Source organism: Daktulosphaira vitifoliae, unplaced genomic scaffold, assembly GCF_025091365.1.
Source record: "Daktulosphaira vitifoliae isolate Bord-2020 unplaced genomic scaffold, ASM2509136v1 Scaffold_2, whole genome shotgun sequence".
Classification (NCBI taxonomy): Eukaryota; Metazoa; Arthropoda; class Insecta; order Hemiptera; family Phylloxeridae; genus Daktulosphaira; species Daktulosphaira vitifoliae.
In genome coordinates this window covers 26,978,098-27,001,120 of record NW_026099573.1, presented here as the reverse complement: position 1 = coordinate 27,001,120, position 23,023 = coordinate 26,978,098, and the positions used below count along the sequence as shown (strand labels likewise).

General features: G+C 31.2%; 1 protein-coding gene across 4 annotated transcripts; it reads right to left on the bottom strand.

Moving 5' to 3' along the window:
• Positions 1-116: 116 nt before the first annotated feature.
• LOC126899526 (protein kinase C-binding protein NELL2-like) lies at positions 117-20,297 on the bottom strand. Of its 4 annotated transcripts, none has more exons than XM_050674517.1 (17): positions 19,380-20,295; positions 18,617-18,869; positions 11,029-11,289; positions 10,796-10,946; positions 10,451-10,730; positions 10,203-10,358; positions 9,364-9,507; positions 9,187-9,280; positions 8,801-8,983; positions 8,377-8,502; positions 7,171-7,434; positions 6,772-7,077; positions 6,558-6,701; positions 6,217-6,488; positions 5,421-5,777; positions 3,698-3,721; positions 117-2,010 (listed from the first exon to the last, which is right to left on the bottom strand). In XM_050674517.1, exons 2-17 carry the CDS (start codon positions 18,765-18,767, stop codon positions 1,603-1,605), a joined length of 3,321 nt encoding a protein of 1,106 aa, XP_050530474.1. In that variant the 5' UTR covers positions 18,768-18,869; positions 19,380-20,295; the 3' UTR covers positions 117-1,602. The 4 variants fall into 4 exon arrangements, with proteins under 4 accessions (XP_050530474.1, XP_050530476.1, XP_050530475.1 ...); XM_050674520.1 differs by having other exon boundaries at positions 1,717-2,010; positions 3,669-3,721; positions 19,380-20,297; XM_050674519.1 differs by lacking the exon at positions 8,377-8,502 and having other exon boundaries at positions 19,380-20,294.
• Positions 20,298-23,023: the final 2,726 nt, after the last annotated feature.

The window sequence follows — 23,023 nt, the reverse complement described above, 5'->3', positions numbered from 1 at the left end:
TGTATATTTTTGTATATATAATATAATTTACAAGAAAATAATATGCGATTGTATTATTCACTTAATGTATAATATTTAACAGTTTCTTTTTTATAATATAATAATAAATAATAATTATGACTTTATACACTAAGTAGGAACAATTAGACAATTCTTCATATTACAAACAAAAAAAAAAACTTGGTTTATAAATCAATAGATAAATGTACACTTATTTCTGTTTTCTTTTTAATTTAAGCATAAAAAATTAATAATTTGCAAAGAATAAGAGTAGTAAAAGAGAGGACAAGGTTAGGTTGTCAAAACACATATAACAAAAGTCAAAAACAATAATACAACTAATATAACAATTACAAATTATTCTATAGTAAGTATCCATTAATAAGTAAGTATATAAATATATTAAATATAACTTAAAATCATCATTTAAAATTTATTGTCAACTATCAATTTAATATTTAATTTAGATAAAAATATGATTTTGACATGGCGACGGCGGTGTTCAGTTATTAATGTTTAATAGTACTCGACCAGCAGTCTTATAAGACAACGAATTTTTTATTCTTAAACAATTGAACAATTGTTTGCTTTTAATCTAACTAAATAAGTACAAATATAATATAAGTGTCATCAAAATTACCTACAAAAACAAATAATTCTATAATACTTATAACTATTAATTAACTACCTATTTATTTAATTTTATTGTCATATTTAATAGCATCATATTTATTGTTGTGTACACAGTACACACCCTGCTTAACTGATATACTATCTAACAAATTATAGTTTAAATAAAAATAACTGTTTTAATTTAAAAATATTTAGTTCTAACTCAAATTAAGAAACACAATTGTTCAAATAAATCACTAAATTTAGCGCAAATTACAAAAACTAAAATCTTGTTCGTAACAATAGTAATAATATTGACTAAAATTAAAAAAAAATAATTTACAAAGCTGTATCTACAAATTTAAAAGATATTCATTCATTTCTAGTTAAATCAATAATTACTTAACATTATCACAGCAAACAGCAAAAGAAAAATAACCATATTTTGTAATAGACACATTGTACAGAAGTTTTACTTGTGCCTATTTTATTAAAAAATAAATAATTATATTTGAATTGTGAATTGAAGTTATTTTTTTATTGAATTGATGTATTTCTCTAATAGTTACTTTTTATAACAAACTTAAAAATGTTGAATTTTCTAAAACTTTGGATGTAAAATAAAAATAAGACGGTTTGACTGTACGGAAAAAAATTACAATTTGGGATTTTGAATATGCTTATAGACCCTCATCCCGAAATTCACACCGCCGATGTCACAGTTTTACAACTATTGTCAAGAACAAAATATTACTCATACCTAATACTAATAAATAATGAGTTAAATGATTAATTTAACTATACTTTAAATTACAACAACAGTCTTTACAACAAATTGTATTCTCGGGTCATAACGATTGCCGTTTTACAATTTGTATTATTGTCACTAAGTTTTCTTTAACGTTTTAAAAAGTAAAAATCGTTAAAATTATTAGAATGTCTATAACTAACAGTACGTTTGACCATTTATGGTGTTAAAAACGAGTACACCTATGAAGAGCCACTTTTCGTTATGAAAACTACTCTTTTGATTTTCTTTCGTCTTCTTGTTTTTTTCCACCACCAGTTTTCATTCGTCTCATAGGCACGACGACTATTTAAATTGTAATCACTATTGTTAGTTTCGTTTTCAATGCCTTTTTGAATACCGCCATTTCGCCTTTCAGTTAAAAGCTGTCTTCGACTGCGTCGGCTTCGTTTGGCAACGGCTTTCCTTGATTCGGTTACTGGAGTTTTGTGAAAATTTGTGTTTATTAGTGTTTCTTGACGCACACTAGATGGATTGCCATTGCGCAAAGGAACATTGTCATGAACTGCAACTGGAGAATGTCGCTGAAGTGACGATGCAGATGTATGGTTGCAATGAGACATATCATAAGAGCAACATAATGTTCCGTCCTAATAAAAAAATAATAATAATATATTTATTGAAAAATACTACCTCTTTACATTTAAATAATTCTTGTCACTAGACAATTTTTAATAAATAAAATGCATGATTTCATTTGTACTAACATACTTTACTGCGACAACTATAGTAGTAGAAATATTACTTCAATAAGTTATAATTCAAAAGTCATAATGAAAAATTTTTCATGTTAACACAAAAATGAACCATGGCTAAAAATAAAGAAACACTAATAAGGCAAGTATAGGATAAGTATTTTCTCAATAGAGGAATTTGTTTTTAACTGGAAAACGTTATATTTTTTTGCGTTTAAGGGTAAATAAATTTAGTTACCATTTATCATCATTAAAACTAATGTTAATAAATATCTTTTATAAATGTATAAAAAACTATTAATTTTTTTATTCCATTGTATGTAAGCTAGGATTAGTTAAATTACAATATAATTTCAACTTGATTGATGTTTATTTAAAAAAATATTTTATTGGATTAAAAAATGTATTTTTTTAAGTATTTTTAATAGGCAATAGTTGTATTCATAGTGTGTCTATTCTTATTATAAGTATTCAGTAAAGTAAGTTAGTAACATTGTATACGATTATAAAAGAAAATCGAGTTTAAAAGATTAAGCTAAATCTACTTGTGCACATGTATAATGTATTCAAAAAATATTAAGTAAGATAACACTCCATTAATTATTATTACTTAGACAAAACAATCTACCATAGAAATATACTGCGTTTAGTAGAAAAATTAATTTTTTTATCAATTTGTTTCTAACTCTGTTTGAGTATTATAATAATTCCCTTTAAAATTGAATTACATAGTATCATTTAAGATTAAAATTGTATTCATTTTAAGTTTTGTTAAAGCTTTTATTATGTTAGAGACATAAAAACTAAAAAAAAGTGATTTCCAGACTGAGGTCACATAAAATATAACAAGAGCTTAATTTTAAATCTCGTATACGTCAAACTTTAATGTTGGGCCTAAAATACATTAAGTTAATTTTAGCTATTTCTTATAAAATACGCATAAAACTCGTTATACCTCTAGCTGTACAGCATCTATAACCTTTTACATAAATACAATGTTCTTTTTACACTTTTATAATCTCTTCATGTAATAAATTTTATTAATTTTTGTGTTGCTGGTTTTTTAGTAACTAAGCCAATGCGAATTTTGGACGCAGCATGTTTTTACAACAGATTGTTTTATACTGTTACATAAAAATAATTATTCTAAGTGTTTTAATTTCTCCAAGTGTAAAAAAAATAATAATTAAAAAGTTGAACGTGAACGATGAATTTGGATATGTGCGAGTTTTCTTTCAATGTGCTTAATAAAATATAGATTTTTACTGCAATATGCATAATAATATTTGATGTGATCGTGCAATTAACTAGATACATTGACAGAAAGTGGGCATGCGTACCTAAATAAATTGTGTATTGTGTTAAGAACTATAGAATTCGAAAACTATTATTATAGTCCAAGGTAAATGATAATCAATGCAGAAATAAAAAGCTGATTATAAGGCAATGTAGTTCCAAACGTAAATTCTAATAATAGAATAAAATTTCCAGAAAATAAGTGTTGCAAAATAAGCCGAAGTATAATATTGGTTTACAAAGATGTGAGAGATTACCGATGCTTAAAACACGCGATATTGCTCACCGATTGGGCGCAGAACGGCGGCACCTGAATGAAAACATAAAATTTTTACAATAATTACAAATAGTTACGAAAACATATTTTAATGATATAACATAAATTATTCAGGGTAAGTTGAACATCTTTAAAAGGTATTTCGTTTGAAAAATGTTTGTAATTAAGACAGAAAACTAATTTTAGGCTTTGAGGATTATTACTTAAACTCGATTACTCATCGAAAAAATTTATATTTAATACCTATTAAGTGGTTATATAGTCTTAAACTTAACCTAACCACACTTAATTGACACGAATAGAAAACTGTTAACTTTGATTGTATCACTTCTCATATAAACTCCAATTTATGCACTCCACAAGTTTAATACTATTCTTACTACAAAAATATATTTAAATATGAAGTAGAAATCTCTACTACAATGGAGTCTAACATTTTACTATGTACCCACTTCATAAATTTCAATAAATGATTATGGACAAGTTTCAATCGTTCATGTATGAAAGTGGTATTGATTATACAGTAGTACTTATGCATGCTAAGAAGTTATAAGCATATAAAACTTCAATATTTAGATACACAATTAATTCCTAAAGAACTTAGAAGCACAAAATTAATTTAAATTATGTCAGCGAATTATCTTTTTCCCATTTATTCATATCACCAGGGCCATTTTTAAGCCGTTTGAAATGCATTCGAATTTTGTTTTAAAATTTAATAGAAGTTTAAGTACAATTTTACAAAAAAAACTTATGTTTAAATAAAACTGAATATTTTCATAAAAAAAAAAATTATTATATATATTTAAAAGAAAACCCACAAAAAGTAAAACATTTATATTTTTTAAAGAATATATTTATAAACAAATATATTTAATATATTTGTTTATATATATTAATATAATTTTTTAGTTTTAAGATTAACTTCAACCCTATCTAGGATTAATTCTCGAATATTCTTAAGTTGTTTACATCATCTATAAGTCTTTTTCAATTATTGTAACTTTGGTAAATAAAAGATATTATCTAAGTTTAGTTGATTCGCCCACTAGACAATTACTTATTTTAATTTATCTTTGTTTTAGTAAATATTTAGACTTTAAAAGTTTATTATTTTAGACAGTAACATGACTGATACGAGTTCCACAATAGTCGCCTTAAACTGATAAAATTAAAAGTGCTACCACAACTGTAAATAACTCGACTAATAATAACTGAAAAATCAGAATATAATTTTGCACCGAGCTATATCAACAAGGTTTTTCTTAAGCTGTTAACAGTTTTATGAAATGAAAACCATTTTTAAGAGTAAAGTACATATAAATTACTTTTGTATAAATAATTGAATAATCTAATACTACGTTAAATTTAATACTAATAAATTAAATGTCCATAGACATTGATGAATAAAAATGATTCAACAAATAAGATTATTTTAATTGTATTTCTTTATTATGTATAATTTTGTGCTCCATTTCTAATTCAATATTCGATTTTGGCTATTTATTTACACAAGCAATATTATAAATACCTTTGGATAAAATATTAAAAGAAATAATTAAAATTGTTTATTAAAATTCTAATATTTGATCTACAGCATTTTCTCTTCGAAAATATGTTCCTATCAAACGTAATAATATTAATTCTACCTCCTATATAGTTATATTATTGATAATCTAAACTTATTTTGCATAGTCAACTTAATTACACAATGATAATTAGTGACACTCACCTTACAATTGCAAGATGTACACAAATCGACTGGATCGTCCCAATACTCGCCCGATTGATAAACACGACCTTTGTAAGTACATGGACCACCCGCTGTAGAAAATGTACTATTATTTTTTTCATCATTGTGCTGTTTTAAACAAGGATTAGATGCGACCACTAAGGCCACGGTAGCTGTAGCTACTGGTAGTAATAAACTTGATGGTATCAAATCAGATACTTGAGGTGAACAGCAATCAATGATTGGATCATTATTGGTGTCAGGAAATGTTGGAATTGTTGGTGTGAGTAATGTGCAATTCGCACCTTGAGGAAGTAGAGGCGGGCATTGCATTGGCCAACAATCCACTTGTCCCATCTAAAAAAATTATAATTCTTAGTACTAGAAATCACTGAAAATGAGTTAAGTTCTTCAGTTCTTTAGTAAAATTAATAAATTTTTATTTTTATGTAGTATCTATTACTATTATATATATATATTAATGAGTTTTATGACAATTATTATATTAATAATTAAGCAAAAAATTGAAGATGCTAAACAATAAATATGTGTTCCCATTTAAAAACCTAAAAATATTACTAAATAGCCCAAGAATTTTCTAATTGACTTCTTAAATAAATGAATTTAATATTTTAATGTGAAAGTTCTCAAAAAGTACTATTTTGCACGAGCTAAAACTTGTGGAATTTTATAAGTAGATTATCACACTTGTATACGTAGAATTAAACTCAGTAATAACTATCAAGTTTTTAAGACAGACATTTATATCATATATTAAAAAATAATTTATACTTACTAAGCATTCACACGTCTGACATTGGTATATCCATTGCTGTCCACTGCGAAACCACACATTAGGTAATTCTTGGTGGCTACATGATAATTGTGCATCGCACTCGGCGCAGCATCTCAATCGAGAATGATCTTTATTTGAACAATCACATTCAATACGCTTACAATTCAAGTGACCAGAATTACAAGTACAGTTGGTGCATTCTTCAGATAAGAACCACGAACCATTATCTATTTCTTTTTTAACTATACCATTGATATTTTTTACCAAACAACCTTTAAAATGTGAATAAAGATTAACAATTTTCAATACTTTAATAACATAATGACAATGCATTCTCTTACTTGATTTGCATTCTGAATATTGACTACTATTACTAATTTTATCTGAGGTATTTTCGAGACAGTGACATTCGTATGATCCAATTGTGTTAACGCATTTGGTGGATGGATGGCACGTATGGTTATTAGTGGCACACTCGTCGATATCTAAGTACAAAAATAATTCGCATTGTTAATTTTAGTTATTATTACAATTGTGTTGAAGTAATTATATTACCTCGACACATTGAGCCTATATTTGGAGACCACGTGGTAGTTTCTACATTGCTCAATCCGGTTATAATTGTATCATTGATTATTGTAGTTGGGTACAATTGTTTACTCTGAAAACCGGGATTGCATGCGCAGTAATACCATCCAGCCATGTTCACACAATGTGATGAAGGATCGGTGCACCTATGAATACCAGTCGCACATTCATCCACATCTAGCTCACACAGCGGACCATCAAAAGCAGCCAAACATTGACAAACATCTGGGCTGACGCAACTTCCGCCGTTTTGACACTTCTGTCGACATATAGCTGAAAAAAAAACGCACACCGCATAATTTAAATTACAAAAAAGTAATTGGAAAATGTTAGTAATCAAAGGAGTTTTATTAAAGTTCGACTTACGACGACATGTAAATCCGTCGCCTTCGTAACCTTCTGCACATTGACACTCGTATCCACCTGGTGTATTTTTACACGAGGCATGTGGATGACACGGACGATTAGTTGTAGAGCATTCGTCTACATCGATACATTCAAAACTATTGAGTGGTATATATCCTTCTCGACATTTACATGTATACGAACCAGGTGTATTTACGCATATAGTCGTGTTTGCATCACAATGATGACCGTTTTGACCACCAATACTCGAACATTCATTAATGTCTACAAAATAATTTTTAAATAACAATAATTACAGAGATTACAATAATTACAGAGATAAAATAGTGAAACTCTAATTAATATAACCAAATGCGTATTAAGATTTTTAAATGAAATATTTATTGGATATGATTCGTTAAATTTCAATAAAAACTTATGATGAATAATATTACGTTTACTGTTAAATCTAATAAATGTTAATTTAGGCAAATGAATATTCTAAAGAGTTAAATAATTTATACCTTCTTTCCCTTATAGTGGAATTTTTCTTAGTATTTATTAAAATATAGATTACATAAAATTTTGCAATAATCGTTAATCTTGTTAGTGTAACGTTATAATAAAATAATTATTATTCTGTTATTTAACCAAAGATAAAAAATAACATGCTCTCTATTTTCATTTTTGATCACAAAAGAACTGGATTTAATTATTGTTTAAATTTGTTAAATTCTCACGACTATCTATATATATGAGTAATTACTGATAATGTTAATTAAACTTGTATAAGAGAAAAAATTACTCTGTTAACTGGGTCAAAAATAATTATTCACAGATGGCTCAAAAGATAATTAATCGCTAATCTATTATTAGTAACACCCTTTGCATCCTTTACATTTTTTTCTATTCAATTCATTTAAATTAATTTCGGCTTTACTTAAAATGAAGCTCTTATTTGTACTTACTTTTGATGACGTATTTTAATAAATATTTTAAAATACCTATTTAAAAAATTTTACTCACTAAATAATTAATTTTAGATGTATAATTTACAAGTTAAATTGTTTGTAAATATTTGTTGCCAAATAAAACCTAACAATTTAAATATTAAAAGGATTTATTTTCCCTAGATCTATTCTAAAATTGATGTAACCCAATGATGATTTTACTTATTCATCATATGTATTTAAATCTAAAAAATGTTAAGATTAGTAGGTTAGTTACCATCACACTCTATGCCGGAACCACTGTATCCGACGGCGCACGTGCACTTGTGCGTGGTTCTTAAATTGATGCATGTTGCATTCGGATGACACAAGTCGCGCCCACCTCTTGTACAATAATCAACATCTGTATTAGTTTTAACACACCATACAACAAAGCGAGGTTATTAGTGTAAGTATTGTATTAGTTCTAAATATGAGTTTGACGATGATTAGTTCCTTTATATTAAATAAATGAAAAGTATAGAGGATAAGGAAAACTATATAAAACAAGATTAAAAGATAAAAGTCGAAAAGTTAGAGGAAGAAGTATTAGAACTAATTTCTATTACACAAATTAATTAAGTTGCATTATTCAATGTGAATTATGTTTCATTGACATGTCTAATTTTGTTTCATATATCTCAACTATTATCAGACCTTACCTGGACAAAATTTACAGCACTGATCGGGTATAGGTATTTGCTCTGATTCGTGACAACTTAATTTCGGACATTCTGTTCTTGTGCACTTTGCTACCGCATTATCACATACACAACTGACACAAGGATCTAAATTTACAGAATTGCCATGTTCGACAATTCCATGAGGGGAAATATTACATGATGCTGAAACATTAAAATTCAGTACAATTAGAATTAATAACTCGACATATTTTTTATGATAAAAGTTGGCGATTTGTTTAAAATCAAGAAAAAAAAGGTGAAATTTGTCATTGACAAAATATATGAAAAGGTAGTAGAAATTATTAACAACAAGTACATGTAAGATTAAAAAAGAACACATTAAATTAGACAAAAACGTTATTTACCTAAACAAGAATCGCAACACTCTCCCGGTTTGCGCACTGGATTTGTACAGTTTACAGGCAAACAAGTTATCGGAGAACATTCCACTTGTCCACGCTAAATATAAAAAGTTGAATTAATTTAAAACTTTTTAAAAGTATATCAAAACTTAAACTTGAAAAAATCGCCGGTATACTTACAACACACGAACATGTTTCACAGCCGTTTTTCCACGTGGATCCGTCATTTTTTACAATGGTGTTATTATTCTTATCTACAGCAACACAAGCTTTACGACATTCGCAAGTTCGCATTTGTGCTATTTCCAATTGAGCCGCTTCAAACTGAAAGAAAATTAAAAGTTTCTTTTGAAATTATGGCTTTGTTAACTTTTCTCGAGAGAAGAATATTAAAACAAAACTTTTGTAATATTTGAAAGATTGTAATAAGTGTGACAGAATCGACTCGAATTCAAAATGTAAACATAGATTTTAAAAGTGATTAATTAGTTAAAATGAATGTAATAACAGGAAATAAAATTTTAATAAGGTCAAAAAATTATTATTGGTTGTTATTGAATTATGTAGGTAGGTAAATACAATAGGTATGTCACACCGTTGATGAACCTTAGCTAATTAGCTGACTTTCAATACTCATATTTTTAAAATTAACCAAGTCGACATTATAGCCATGAGATCTCTTTTTAAGACACACAATTATTTTTGACTATGAAGCAATTTTGGTGAGGGTCCTATTAGTTATTAGACTTTGAACACTTGGTTCGTTGACGGCTACCTAGTATAGTTTACCAAATATTATTTACAATGCAACTATAATCAACGGTAGAAATCGCAAGGTCGGGTGCGAACAATTTTTGTTAGACTCGTGACTGACAAACAACTATAAACATTTAAAAAATTATAGAGTCCCATTATTGATATTGAAACGCGTATTGATTTTAGTAGAGAGAGAGAGAGAGTAAAATGTTGTTTTTTATTAGTATACATAACTAAAGTCTACAATTATAATTCAATAATACTTTGTCATTTAATAGACGAAAATCGTTGAGTATCCGTTCGACGACATTTTGCAGTGCAGCGAATTGTCCACAAGTTGGACATGATGTGTCCAGCTTCGGGCACTGTACACGATGCCCGTCTACTCCTCTTATCAACCTGACATCTTGTAAGTCACCCTATGGAAGAAAAAAAAATAATTTTTCAAGTGAACAAAAATCAATCGCGCCGATGTTGAGCACGCTGCATGTTCACGCGTTGTTCTTCTTACTTTATAAACGGAATGTTCTTGATTTCGCTGTCCGACGTACAGCTCGGGCATGGACGCAAATCTCGTGTCAGCTATCCCCCCCGGCAATGTACGCGTGTAGACGAGCCGGCAGTCGACGTAAAGACGTGCTTGAGTTCCACTTAACGTTAAAGCCACGGCATGCCAATAACCGTCAGCCAGCGGATAGGGAAACACTTCGGTGTAAATCCGTTGGTTTCCTCGTCCGATGTAGTGCAACCTCACTTCGTCCCTACGGCCACTGGACTCCAACTCTAAGTATCTATATTAAAAAAATTTAGCCAAATGATTATTTTGCGGTTAAAATATATTTCTTAAACGTTATACCTATTTGCACCCTGAGAGAATGATACAATAGAACCCGTGTTGGCGTGTTCTTGTCGAATAACTGCCGCTATAGTCAACTCATAGGCGTCCTTCACTATTTCCACAGCTCGTCTGTATACGTTATCAGGCACTTTAAGTTTTCTCGTTGTACCTATTTTTCAAAGAGTTTAAATACTACAATTGCAGTCATAATGCAAAGTTAAACGGATGATAATTTGTAATTCGCTATTTACCTTCCATCATGTAAGCCAGTCTTAAACGATTGGGCGCGAAGCCAGTAGAGGAAGAAATTTCATCCTCCATTACATTTCTAGGAATAACTCCAATCGTGTAATCATTATTATCTTTTTCATTTTCATTCTGACCTTCGTAATGATGCCGATGATGATTGTAATAAGTTTGCATAGTTGATTCTAGTAAGTCCAAAACGGCCAATGACGGTCTAGGATCGTTATTGGTAATGAAGTTGTTTATATTGTCACCTATTAGTAATCCTATAATGCAACACATAAAAATATCCAAAATTTATTTATATGTAAAGAATTAGTGGCAAAAAGTGCTGTTATTCTATTTTACAAATTACGATTAAATTTACAAAACTAACGACTTTATTTTAACCCCGCCAATACTTCTCTGCGCCAGAAGGTTATTTAAATAACGCTTTAACTGTTTAAAAGATTGATTTATAAATAATATTTATAATTGACGGCCAGTGGTGAAAAATAATTCTAAAAGTGCTCGAAGCTAAAAAACAAAAATTTGCTTTGATGAGTGCTGATTAGTATTGGTATTTACAAAAAAAGGTTAAACCTCAAAAAAAGGTTCCTATTAAGTACATTATTTTATACAGTATACTTCTCATTTTATACTGTTGCATATCTATCGGTATCTGGGTAACAAGAACTTAATGGTAAATGGCGTAAATGATAAAAGCCATAATCAATAATTCGAGTTACAAAAAATAACAAATTAAGACAATTTTTGTATTTTTAAATCAATCATACTTTAAAAAGTTTTTTTCAGTATATATAATCTCTATATCTACAAATTGTTTTTTTTTCCATTGTGATGCAGAAAAAAAATTTTATGAACAACCTTTCTTTTTTTTTTTGTGGGTGGCTGGATAAAATTTTACTCTGTCCCTAGTGAAAAATCCTCTCATCTTTTTACTGTCGACAGCTATAATCGAATAAAGAAAATATGAACATTGAACTCGGTGTTGTAACGAAACAGTAAAACATATGTGTTTTTATTTGCATCAATGTGTTGAACGTTATGAATAAGAGATACTTAAATATAAGCAAATAATTGAGGGTTTTAGAAACGATTTCAAGTATTCTTGACAGCTAAAGTTTACCCAGAAGTCATTAATGGTAAATTCACTTATTAATAACCTACAACACTATTATAGAAAAATATATAAATTCCGTTGGACAGTATTTACAATTTCCGATAGCAATTAAATTAATTAAACATGAACTTGAATGACCAGATTTAAGTTAGTAAAAAATATATTTTATGTTTCAAAGAATCATTAAAATTCGTAAGATATAGATTGCGCCATCAAATGAGGAAAGCATAGAAGAGAAACCCTTAACTCGAAGGCTTCTCATTTGCAAAGCTTCACCTCAATTAAAGTTATCAAGGTTCGGTGAAAAACACCTGCTAACTCCTGTTTACATTGTATTTTAGTGAATTAATAAAAGTACATAGTCAATATTGTTTAGAAATTTATTTTTGTTTGAAATGCTTGTCACAAAATTTCTAAAACTCCTTGAAAATAGAAACTTATCAGTGTTTTTTTATATAATTAAACAGTGCAGCTGGGAATTTTTTTTTTTTTCAATGGCTTTATAACATTTGATTATTGTTAAAAGTATAAACACTCACTTGGACACTTATACAAAACAGCAAGTACATGAAAATAATAATAGGAAAATTGTCTTAAAATTGAAGTAACATAAACACTTCTATTTAAATTTTAGAATTTCCAAATGTTAAACAACACTTTAAATACGAATGATAAATTATAATTGCTATATTATTTCTTGTCTTAAATTAAGGTCATACTTGTAAACTAAAATAAAATGGAATTTTTTCATTAGTCACATTAATTAAGATTTACTGATCATAATTTTACTTAGTGTGTTGGAAATGTATTTAAGTAATAATTTTTTAAAATATTAATAGATTATTAAGAGAGTAAGGTACATCATCAATATTAAAGAGGGTCTTTTAAACAACCTATCGGGAATCACAAAAAACTAGATTTCCTCAAGTCCATTGGAGGCAATTTCATTTACAACAAGAGAAATTATGATTTCAAAATTTAAATACTTCAGCGGCAAATTCGTTCGTAATAAAGCAAAGTACTAAACTCGTAATAAATTCCTATTATAAATGAATTTTTTTTATACTTTACTAATGTTTCATAACATAATATATTAATGATAGTAAAACAAAAAAACTAATTAAAAAAACATTCCAAGTAAGCCATTTTAGAGTTCTCGTTATGTTTGACATTATATATTTTTTATTTTATCTTCAATAAAAGAAGAGTATAAACAAACTCTTAAAAAACAAGCTGTCGAATAACAACAACATAAAATAGCCTGACTTTTTTCTGATCATTTTAATTGCGTCGCATTTTGAAAAAATACTTAGCCATTAAAAAATAAAATATTAATAATATTTAAAGAACTGCTGTGTGCAATATCACCTACAAAATTTGATTAATTATTTTTTATTATTCATTTATGTTTCAACATAAATAACTTGATAAAAATTTTGTTGAAGATATTAAAAAATAATCTATTTTTGTTGAAACTTTAGAGGATAATCAAATTAAATTAAAATTATTATCTTTTGAAAGCAAAACACTTGATGAAAAATAGCTTTAATCATATTTTTCTAAACACCGTTAGAACTTCAGAAGATAGTTTGAGCGAGTCTTTGGAATAATTAATTTACTACGTCAATTTTTCTATTTTAATTAACTTCTTAGTTATTAAAATATAAATATTATATTTTTGTTTGTATTGAACAGTTTGCTACAACTATCGTCCCCTCAGAAAAAAAAAAGCTGCTGAATTATTTCATTTAAGAAGACACCCTAAGAAAACTTATTGTACTTTAATTAATTTAAGTAATTGTATGCCATTATTTTAATATGCTTGTGGTTCACTTTTGACATTTAAAATAAAATATAATATCACAAGATGTAAATAATAAAAAAAATATTATCAAATATTTTAAGTATATTTTATATTTATGAGCACTTTTTAAGAGGACAGGAGACGATGAAAATTGTGTGCAGATTTAAATATCCTTATATTGCGTGCTCTCTCATTTTTCATGAAAACTATAGAAGTTATATGAAAACTACCTATTTAAAAACGATTATTAACCATTTGAATTAATAAATTATTCTTTTTTTTATAACAGTTTAGCAAAACTTTCAGTTTAAAAGTTACCCTAAAATTATCCTTTGAAAAATTAATCATTCTATTTGTATAATACTCAAGTATTATACAATACTATAATAATATTCAAATATTTGTCATTAAAAAAATGAATTCCATAAAGTGGAGCTCAAATCGTGAATTTGAAGTTATATCCCTTTTATTGTATAAAAAAATATTTTAAGTGTAATATTAACGCTTCGATTTTTAAACAGCAAAATGGCAAAGTGTTTAACATAAAGTTTAAATTGGCAATATCATTGCTGTATGTTCAAGTGTACATAGTAAATCTTATTTATATTTCTATGCTGGTATCACGTTATACTTATTAACAAATTATGCTTCTACAACATTTTCCTATTCTACAGTGGTAAGATATTATTAATTAATGAATACTTTCATTGCTATTTTTAAGCTATAATTACCCATTTTAAAAAGTCAAAAGGAAAGTATCATATTCTTTTGGCATGTCTTATTCTAACAGAATAGCTTACTAATTAATTAAAATAAATTTGAGTCTATAACATAATCCTATTTTTAACATCGTTTTTGTTGACGTAGAGTATATACAGTTACTTTAACACTGCGAATGATTGTTCTGAAAAAATTGACACCAAAAAATGCATATAGTATTATGATTTGTATACAAATCACAATTGTGGGATTATAATCGCACAGATATTCTGCATAATATAATACCTGTAATAATAGGTCAATATACCTACTCTGTTTTCACTCAGTCGACCATGTCGTAGAAAAAATTGATTATTTTCTTACGGCTATAGTAAAAATTATGTATGTTTAGTGGAAAAAACTATAAATGAACATTAATTTTTTCCGACGTAGTTAATTTTATTTTTATTTTTAACCAATCAAATCATTCAACATAAGCAATCGTACTCAGTCTCGGCTTCTATGTTTTTAGACCGTTTTGGTGAGTATGACGTAACAATTTATCAACAATCACATGGATAGTTATTTTTGAGCTCTGAAGGTTTGAAGTCGTATAATAACTTTCTGTCGACATCTTTTACGAGCTCATTACGTTACGACATTTTCAAACATGTCAATTATCAGTTAATTAATTATTTAAGAACTATTCAAAGTGTTTATACTTATAAAATTATGTATTCAACGATGTGTTACGACTTCGACCCCTCTATAACGTACAGTTGTTATGGAAATCCATTAGCACACAGTGAAGTCTGAAAGGTTTTTATTGTACCATAAAGCTTTTTTTAGATACTTTCGTCTATTTTTTTTTTTTATAATTTTAGTAATTGAATAAAGAGTGTTTCGTGTTTGTACGGTATGGAAGCACCGAGGCTAAAAATGTAGTTAAACATAACAACCATCCCTTAAGAATAGATTACCGACCATTTAATGTACTAACTAATTTATTAAAAAGACCGCAGTCATGATATGGGGTTTTGACATAAAATGTAAAACATTTAGAAATATATGAGAAACTGTCGTGCTTTTAATTATAATTGTACACAGTTTTCTGTTAAATTTTAATGTTTCGAGTATAAACGACAAGTCGTTTCAATTGAAGGTCCTTTGGGACGTTTTAGTGTAAATCCATTTTTTAAATATTTACTGTAAGTAATAAAAGGAGCGAATCGGGAATATTTTGTATGTACAAGATAATTCTAAAACTAGTCCACATTCCACGAGTATTTTGAACCAGACTTGCCCTAAATTGTGTTACTTTACATCATCAACAAAACAGTACTGTGGGAAAACTCTCCAATGTGCAAAGGGCCAAATCATCCCTCTAATAGTCATATAATTTTATTTAACTAGTCGTTTTGTACACAGAGACATTAAACGCGAGACAGAAATTCGCTTAGGCGAAAGGTGTGTGTCATTGATTGGTAAATTACTTTTTTTCGATATATTTTTCTATATTCTAAGTAATTTGTTAAGATGTTTTATTATTGATTCGTTGGTTTTCTTTCGGCCACCGGCGTGCTCAAATGAAGAAAACGCCCTTGCATAAGGTAAGCTACTCCGAAAAGGTCGTAAAATATCTACGGGCCTTGTGACATTGTACTATAACGTACCGCGAAGTCATGTTAACCGTTTCCACGGGTAATGATTATTGTTACATGTGAATGCTAATGATTTACTGTGTTCGACGGTTATTAATAAATCATCGGCAGACCCTTCAGTTTTATTATACACTTTCGAGTAATTTATTTATAATTCTTTTGACTGGTAAACACGTTCGCGTTGTGATGGTAAACGCTCAAGTTAAAAAACAAACGAAAGAAACAAATTCGTGGAAGAACAGAGAGATGCGACGGACACGAATAAAACCATACGAAAAATCAGAGTTTATCGAACTCGCGGCCGACGAGCTACGCGCTTCTTCGTCGTGTGTGTTGCGTAATTCGTAGTATTAAGCCTGTGAAGTGTCAAACGGAATTGTCATCAATTACTGGCTTGTGTAGTTTTGCGCGGACACGTATCGGTGTCGTCGCGTCCTCAAAATCGCCAATACACGAAAAATATAAATAAATGTACTAGTTTTGTGCACGTGCGAAGTTGTGTAACGATAACTCGATAGGGACACGTGTTGAAAAAACAAGCGCAGAGACAACGGTGGCGCTCGGCAGACATGCGGCCGCTACAGTAGTTCTAAAAAAAATATAATAATCGTAAAAAAACGACAAATTGTCGGGCGGGTAACTCGACCGTTTGCATTTGAACTGTGCACTTTTGGGGTTCCGGACCGTGCGAAGGCAGCAGAAAGAGATCGTTTTCATCTAGCCCCGCTGGATGTTCACGGTCCGCCGCCCACACATGTGGAGATCATTGCGTTCCAGTCGCGTGCCGCTAGATAAACTGATACACACAGCTGCTGGGTAACTAGTGTAAGCGCACAACACAACAGCGACATGTGCCGCCGTATACAATAACGGGGCGACGGTGGAAATTAATGACTGAACATAAATACACGCGCGCGTCTATATCGTGTTACTGAGAACAAGATACCCTAACTAGTGCAGGTGACTGGATACGTCTTACTACCGATGATGGTTTTAAGGTTTTTACCGGCAAAGTGCGCTTATGTTGCGCCACGCGCGCCTCGTATTAAGGGAATATTGTAATAAAAGAGGTGGCGTGCGGTAACCGTGTGCATTGAGATGTGCAAGACGGAAAATGGTTATTGTCGTATGTGTGTGTTCGTCAGCTGGCCGGCGGTTGAAATGACACACGACACCGGTGAAATTAATAATGATTGACGGACCGTTATTGTGTCGCTAAAACTAAACAGTAATATTGAATTGCGTGTAAAATATGGAGACGGCCAGGGGACGCGGTACATAAAAATAGTTGTATTGTTCGACAAGACTGGAATTTTTAGCGACTTAAAAACGCGTTTATCAGCCAAGTTGGAGGAGATCAGTAAGATTGATTAGGTTTGCGATCAATTGAAAACGGTTTATTTTTTGTGCGTGAATGTAATACTTTTCAGTAATTTCGAGTCCTAACATAGAAATGAATAATAGCAAGTTCTCCGACACTCGTTAATTATTATTATTATTATTATTATTATTTTTTTTTTTTTTTACGAAGGTCATTGGTCAATATGGAAAACGCTAATGACAGAGTAATGTCATGTAATACATGTGCATCTACATAGCGAAAAAGTATAACCTATGTATGACCGGTGTCAGCATTATTCAGCGCCACGTCGCCGTCTTGACTCCATTTCGTTTCTAGCTGTATTGAAATTCAAAAATAATGTCTCTGGTTATTCAACGACCGAAGTTGATTATAATAATATTACAATAATATAAATTATCATACACGATCCGAGTGGCAAAAGTCATTACCAATTATTGGCCACGATCGCACTCGCCACAGACGGTATAAGTATGTATTCAGCGACGCCATATCGGATTCATAAAAAAAATCATTCGACTCGAATCTGTAACATGATAGACAGCTGTGCTGCTATATGCGTGTGGTCGCTAAACGACGGAAAATTTCAGGTTTTCTATGGCGAATGCGCTAGGGGCAGGGATTGATGGCAAGGGTATTGCGGCAGACGTTAAAAAAATTATTACGCATTCAAACTCGGTTATATATAAAAAAAAAAAAAATTGTCTGCGTGTTAGCGCGTGCCCGTGACACAGAGAATTTGCATTGACGGTCAGTGGCGGCGGCGGCGGCAGCAGACAACTAGGCGGCTATCGTACGCCGACTTTTACACATGCACGGGACACGAGGCCACTGAGCTGTTGGTTTTATCGGACAGAAAGTTGACGGCGACCGCCGATTTTTCACATCGTGATTACTTATTGACTGTTTTCCATAAAAATCCCAATAAAAAAAAAATTCATCTTACCTGCCGGCGATACGGTAGAAGTGGTAGTAATCCTTGCGGTTTTCGCCTTTGTGTCCGATGTCGGTACGATCGCTTCGGCAAACACGGCCAATGACATAAACACCAACACAGCCACCACCGTAGGCTGCTTCGCCTGACGGGTAAATGGCATAATATCTCTGCGGCCGCAAAATGTTGTTGTCGGTGTCACTATGTTATCGATCAATCATTGATCGAGCGTATCTGTCGACGGATCTATTACGACCGTATGAATCTGTAAACAATAGCCTGCATTCAATACACGCCACCTTAGATAATGGATAACACCCGATACTAAGAAAACCTGGCTGCAATGATCTTCGCCATGTCCGACTAGTATTTCATTCGACGGTAAACACTCGGCCCACCTTTATCATTTAGCGCAATCGCTCTCTGTTGGATTTATGAAAATTCCGCGTCGAAAGGGACGTGTACGTGAATGAGAACTCGAGATAACATGATAAGCCAGTCCGTGCGAAGGACAGCATGATGCTTTATCAAGCGGTGTTTCAGTTATTTAATACTAATAGCGAGGTATGGCGTTTGTGTCATGAACGGGTTGGCGACGCAGTAAAAAAAATTCTTTTGGTAGATATGAAAAAAAAAAAAAAATCGCGTGTCACTCGTGGTCTAGCCGATAATTAGTAAGCGAATTATGCGACTTGCAAATAATTATCGACTCTTTTTGACTTTTAGTTCTAACTCATTCATAAATTACAACGCGATTGTACTAAAAACACCTTACCTAGGCTCGTTATTATCAGCAAAGCAATAGATCCGTCTGGTTTTGCTTCACTAGACTTCTTATCTCTACGGTCGCTATCGATCCGGACACCACGTGCTGCTGCTGCCGCCGCCGCCGTTGTCTCAGCCTCCCGACCTCATTTTGGTAGTTTTCCACGCGTATTACCATAATATAACCGGAAAATATATCCAACTGAACAGAAAATCGTCGACGGGACCTCAACAAATGTGTTTTACCATCTAATTTCGAGCAATACACGAACAAATTGCCGAGGACCAAAATTTAATACGACCGTGTGCTCTTCACTGTAACGCGAAGATGTTACATCGAACCAGTACGGGTTTTCCTCCAATAACACGTTTCCACCGAGGAACAGAAGTGGTAGTTTTCGGTTGGTGTTTCACAAAATAATTGTCGTTAAAAAAAAAAAAAAAATTAATCGATCGGTTGCAATCGGCACGGAAACGCGCACGCTACCAATAACAGGGTACACGGGACGACTGACGAATGTATGTGTGTATGGCACGCGCGCGGACCCAATTGTGACTATGCCGAGAGAGCTGGAGCTATTATACACTGTACTAGCTGCGAGTGCTAGTGGTTTTCAAAGTATCGCTTACGCGGCACGATTTCGGCTGATGTTGCGAGTGCCGCCGCCGTTTTAATACTACCATCGTCGGTTGTACTCCGGCGGCCGCGGCCGCGGTGGCGGTGTCGGCGACGGCGAAGTATGCCAAAACATAAAAAAAATAATAATAATAACGAAACGATTATTGTGCGGCGGCAGCGGGGAGGCAGAGGGAGGATCCCTGTCGTAGTCATCGTATTTTCGGTTAGTTGCATTGGAGGGAGGTTCCGGTGTGAGGGCGAACGGACAGAGAAAGCCGGAGTGGAGTGCCGTACCTCTCCACCGCTGCGACCCCACTTATCGTATCGCCGTAACGGACCGCTAGGAGTCCCTTCACTATGCTATCCGCCCTCGCCGCTTTTTCCGTCCCGGAATCGTTACCGAACACATGCGCGACTGTGGCGGGGGCTACGACTTTCAATGTTGTAGCGGCGGCGGCGGCGGCGAGTCTGTGTTATCGGCTGCCGCATGCGCCTATCATCCGAGTCAAACGGTCATACCGACTCCGAGGGACGGCTTAATTACCACACGCCGACCACACAATGTCTGCAAAACGACACGCATCTTGGCGCATTTATCAGTCGGTCTGCTGTCCGTCTAAATATACAATTATGTCATCTTGTCCGTCGTAATATTAATTTTATTGTCGGCGACAGCGGCGAGTGTCGCACGTTCTCGCTATAATATAAACTTGTTTGTCTGGACGTTTATAAAATGAGAAGTGTGTATACATAATGTATTATGTACTCTGTCTACTGTCTGTCCTACGCGTGTGCGCGCTACGGGCCACACACACTGTTGTAATACGCGTACGAGTGTTGCTCGTGTGGTGGCTGCGTTATTGGTAACAGTAGTGTTTACCCTTAAGAATAATTACCGGAACGGTATAACGCTGGCAGGGCCGCACATGGACATTTGGCGCTCCCTGGACAATTTTTTTAAGCGCACCTTTGAGCAAAAAAAAAGATATAATCAGTAGGAACGCGACTACGGAACATATAATTTTTTACGTAATACCGGGATACGTAATCAGGGTGATTCATAAAAATTTACCGCTCCCTAAAATGAACCATAAATTTGCCGCCGGGGGGTAAAGGGTAAATTTGCTGGCTTACAAATGTGGGCTTAAATGCTGGTCGTAACCGGAACCAGAAAACGGTTCAGTTTGTGTATATTGAAATGAGTGTTCACACCGTACAATTTATATGCGCTCGTTTGATAACATGGTAATAAGTCTCGGACACTAAGTAAAGATTTGACTTTAGACCGTTCAAAAACTAAAACAATGTCTTTTGTTGGAGCTGATTTTTTTTCTGATTTTGTAAGTCAATTGAAAATATTCGTGAATTTGTCAAAAATTAAAATCACCAAAACACTAAAAATCAAATACATTTTAATAAAATAGAAATAAGCACAACTTCGACCGGTGGACTTTTAAACAAAGATAAAATAATTAATGTAGCAACTTGTATCTATGTGTAGTTACATTGTAGCATGATAATTGGCGATTCACTCTATTTTAAAATAGCCACATTTTTTTTTTAATAACTATAAAATTATACTTTAAAAGTACATTGAAAGTTATGATATTAAAATGTATGTTATTTAATTTAACTATCACTGATTTAGAGTCAGAAAAACCCAACCAATAAAAAGTGTTGGTAGTGAAAATAATTGTCTTATATAAAAAAAAAAATTTATACCGATGCAATTCAAAATGTGAAACCAAATATTGATCCAATCGATCAATGCATGATCAAAAATTTCATATCCCAGTGAAAATCCCTTTAAGTCTTATCTTATTTTTCTGGATACATTTTTGCAAAAGTTATCTTCCGCTAAAGTTACCTGAAAAATGACATTTGTGTACTAGTTCGAACAGTTCGCTCTTTTTTTTTGAATCTCTTTTTTAATTACAAAATTAAAACATAAAACTATTTTTTGTAAAAATTCTCAATTGTTAATGTAACAAACAATTAATTACAATTTTTATCTGCATCATGATAAAAAAAAATATACAAAGATACATATTTTATTTTCAAGTAAGATTCTTACATAAAATATAAAAATATTAGAATAGGAAAAAAGCCTACAAATATTTTGTACGTTTCAATTAGTATACATTTTCTTATTATTGTCAAACACAAATAGAAGAGCCCTTTGCTTATTAAATTAACAGCATTTTTCTCTCAGCTTTGTATTGTAAATATTTCAGTTATTTTGAGTACTATTTTCATCGTACAATGTTTTATTAACTTAATAGAGTTTTGTTGAAATCATTTTTTAATGACAGTCAGTTATATTTTCCTTTTATATATAAATAAAAAAAACATATATCTATATATATATATATATATATATATAGATTTTTTTTTATAAAATAATAAATAGTCGGCAAATTTATTCGTTCCCAATGTTGAGTTTCGATTTTTCTCATCGCATAAATTCATAATTGTATACATTTACAATACACTTCATAATATTATATTACACATTACTATTTGTAATGGTGAGAACCAAAACTGTTCGATTGATATTTCGGTACAAAAAACTCGGACCAAAATGTGATTAATCAATGCTTTGTATAAATTAATTCGGTTTTATTTCACTAGTTGATTATTAACTAGTAATAGGTAGATACTATTCGTGAGTATTTTTTTATAGATAAAAAAAACGTTTATATTCAATATTTCATTTTCATTCGTTTTAAACAACAATGTCTGTTTTCAATGAGAACTGTCTCTTGAATTGTCCAGTAACATGTGTTCTTTTGTGTATTGTTTTCTATGGGACGTGAATTTATATTAATCCTATAATTGCCTAATAGATTTTTATTTGTTGTTTTTCAGAAGGTCATCGAGATACAATGTTTATGTTCGTGAAGTAATAAATGTTTTTTTCGATCTTATAAATAACGAGTTGGTAATAAAAGACTCTCGGGAACACTGAAACTATTTCGACTGTCTTTCAAATTTAACTGATAGACAATAATTACACAGAAGATCATATCTTTTTG

Coding starts and splice junctions, on each gene's coding strand:
- LOC126899526 (XM_050674517.1), bottom strand. CDS start 18,767: ATGCCATTTACCCGTCAGGCGAAGCAGCCTACGGTGGTGGCTGTGTTG. Junction 8,503..8,800: donor GTGCTGTAAATTTTGTCCAG/GTAAGGTCTGAT, acceptor AAACTAATACAG/ATGTTGATTATTGTACAAGA. Junction 3,722..5,420: donor GTACATCTTGCAATTGTAAG/GTGAGTGTCACT, acceptor GTTTTCATTCAG/GTGCCGCCGTTCTGCGCCCA.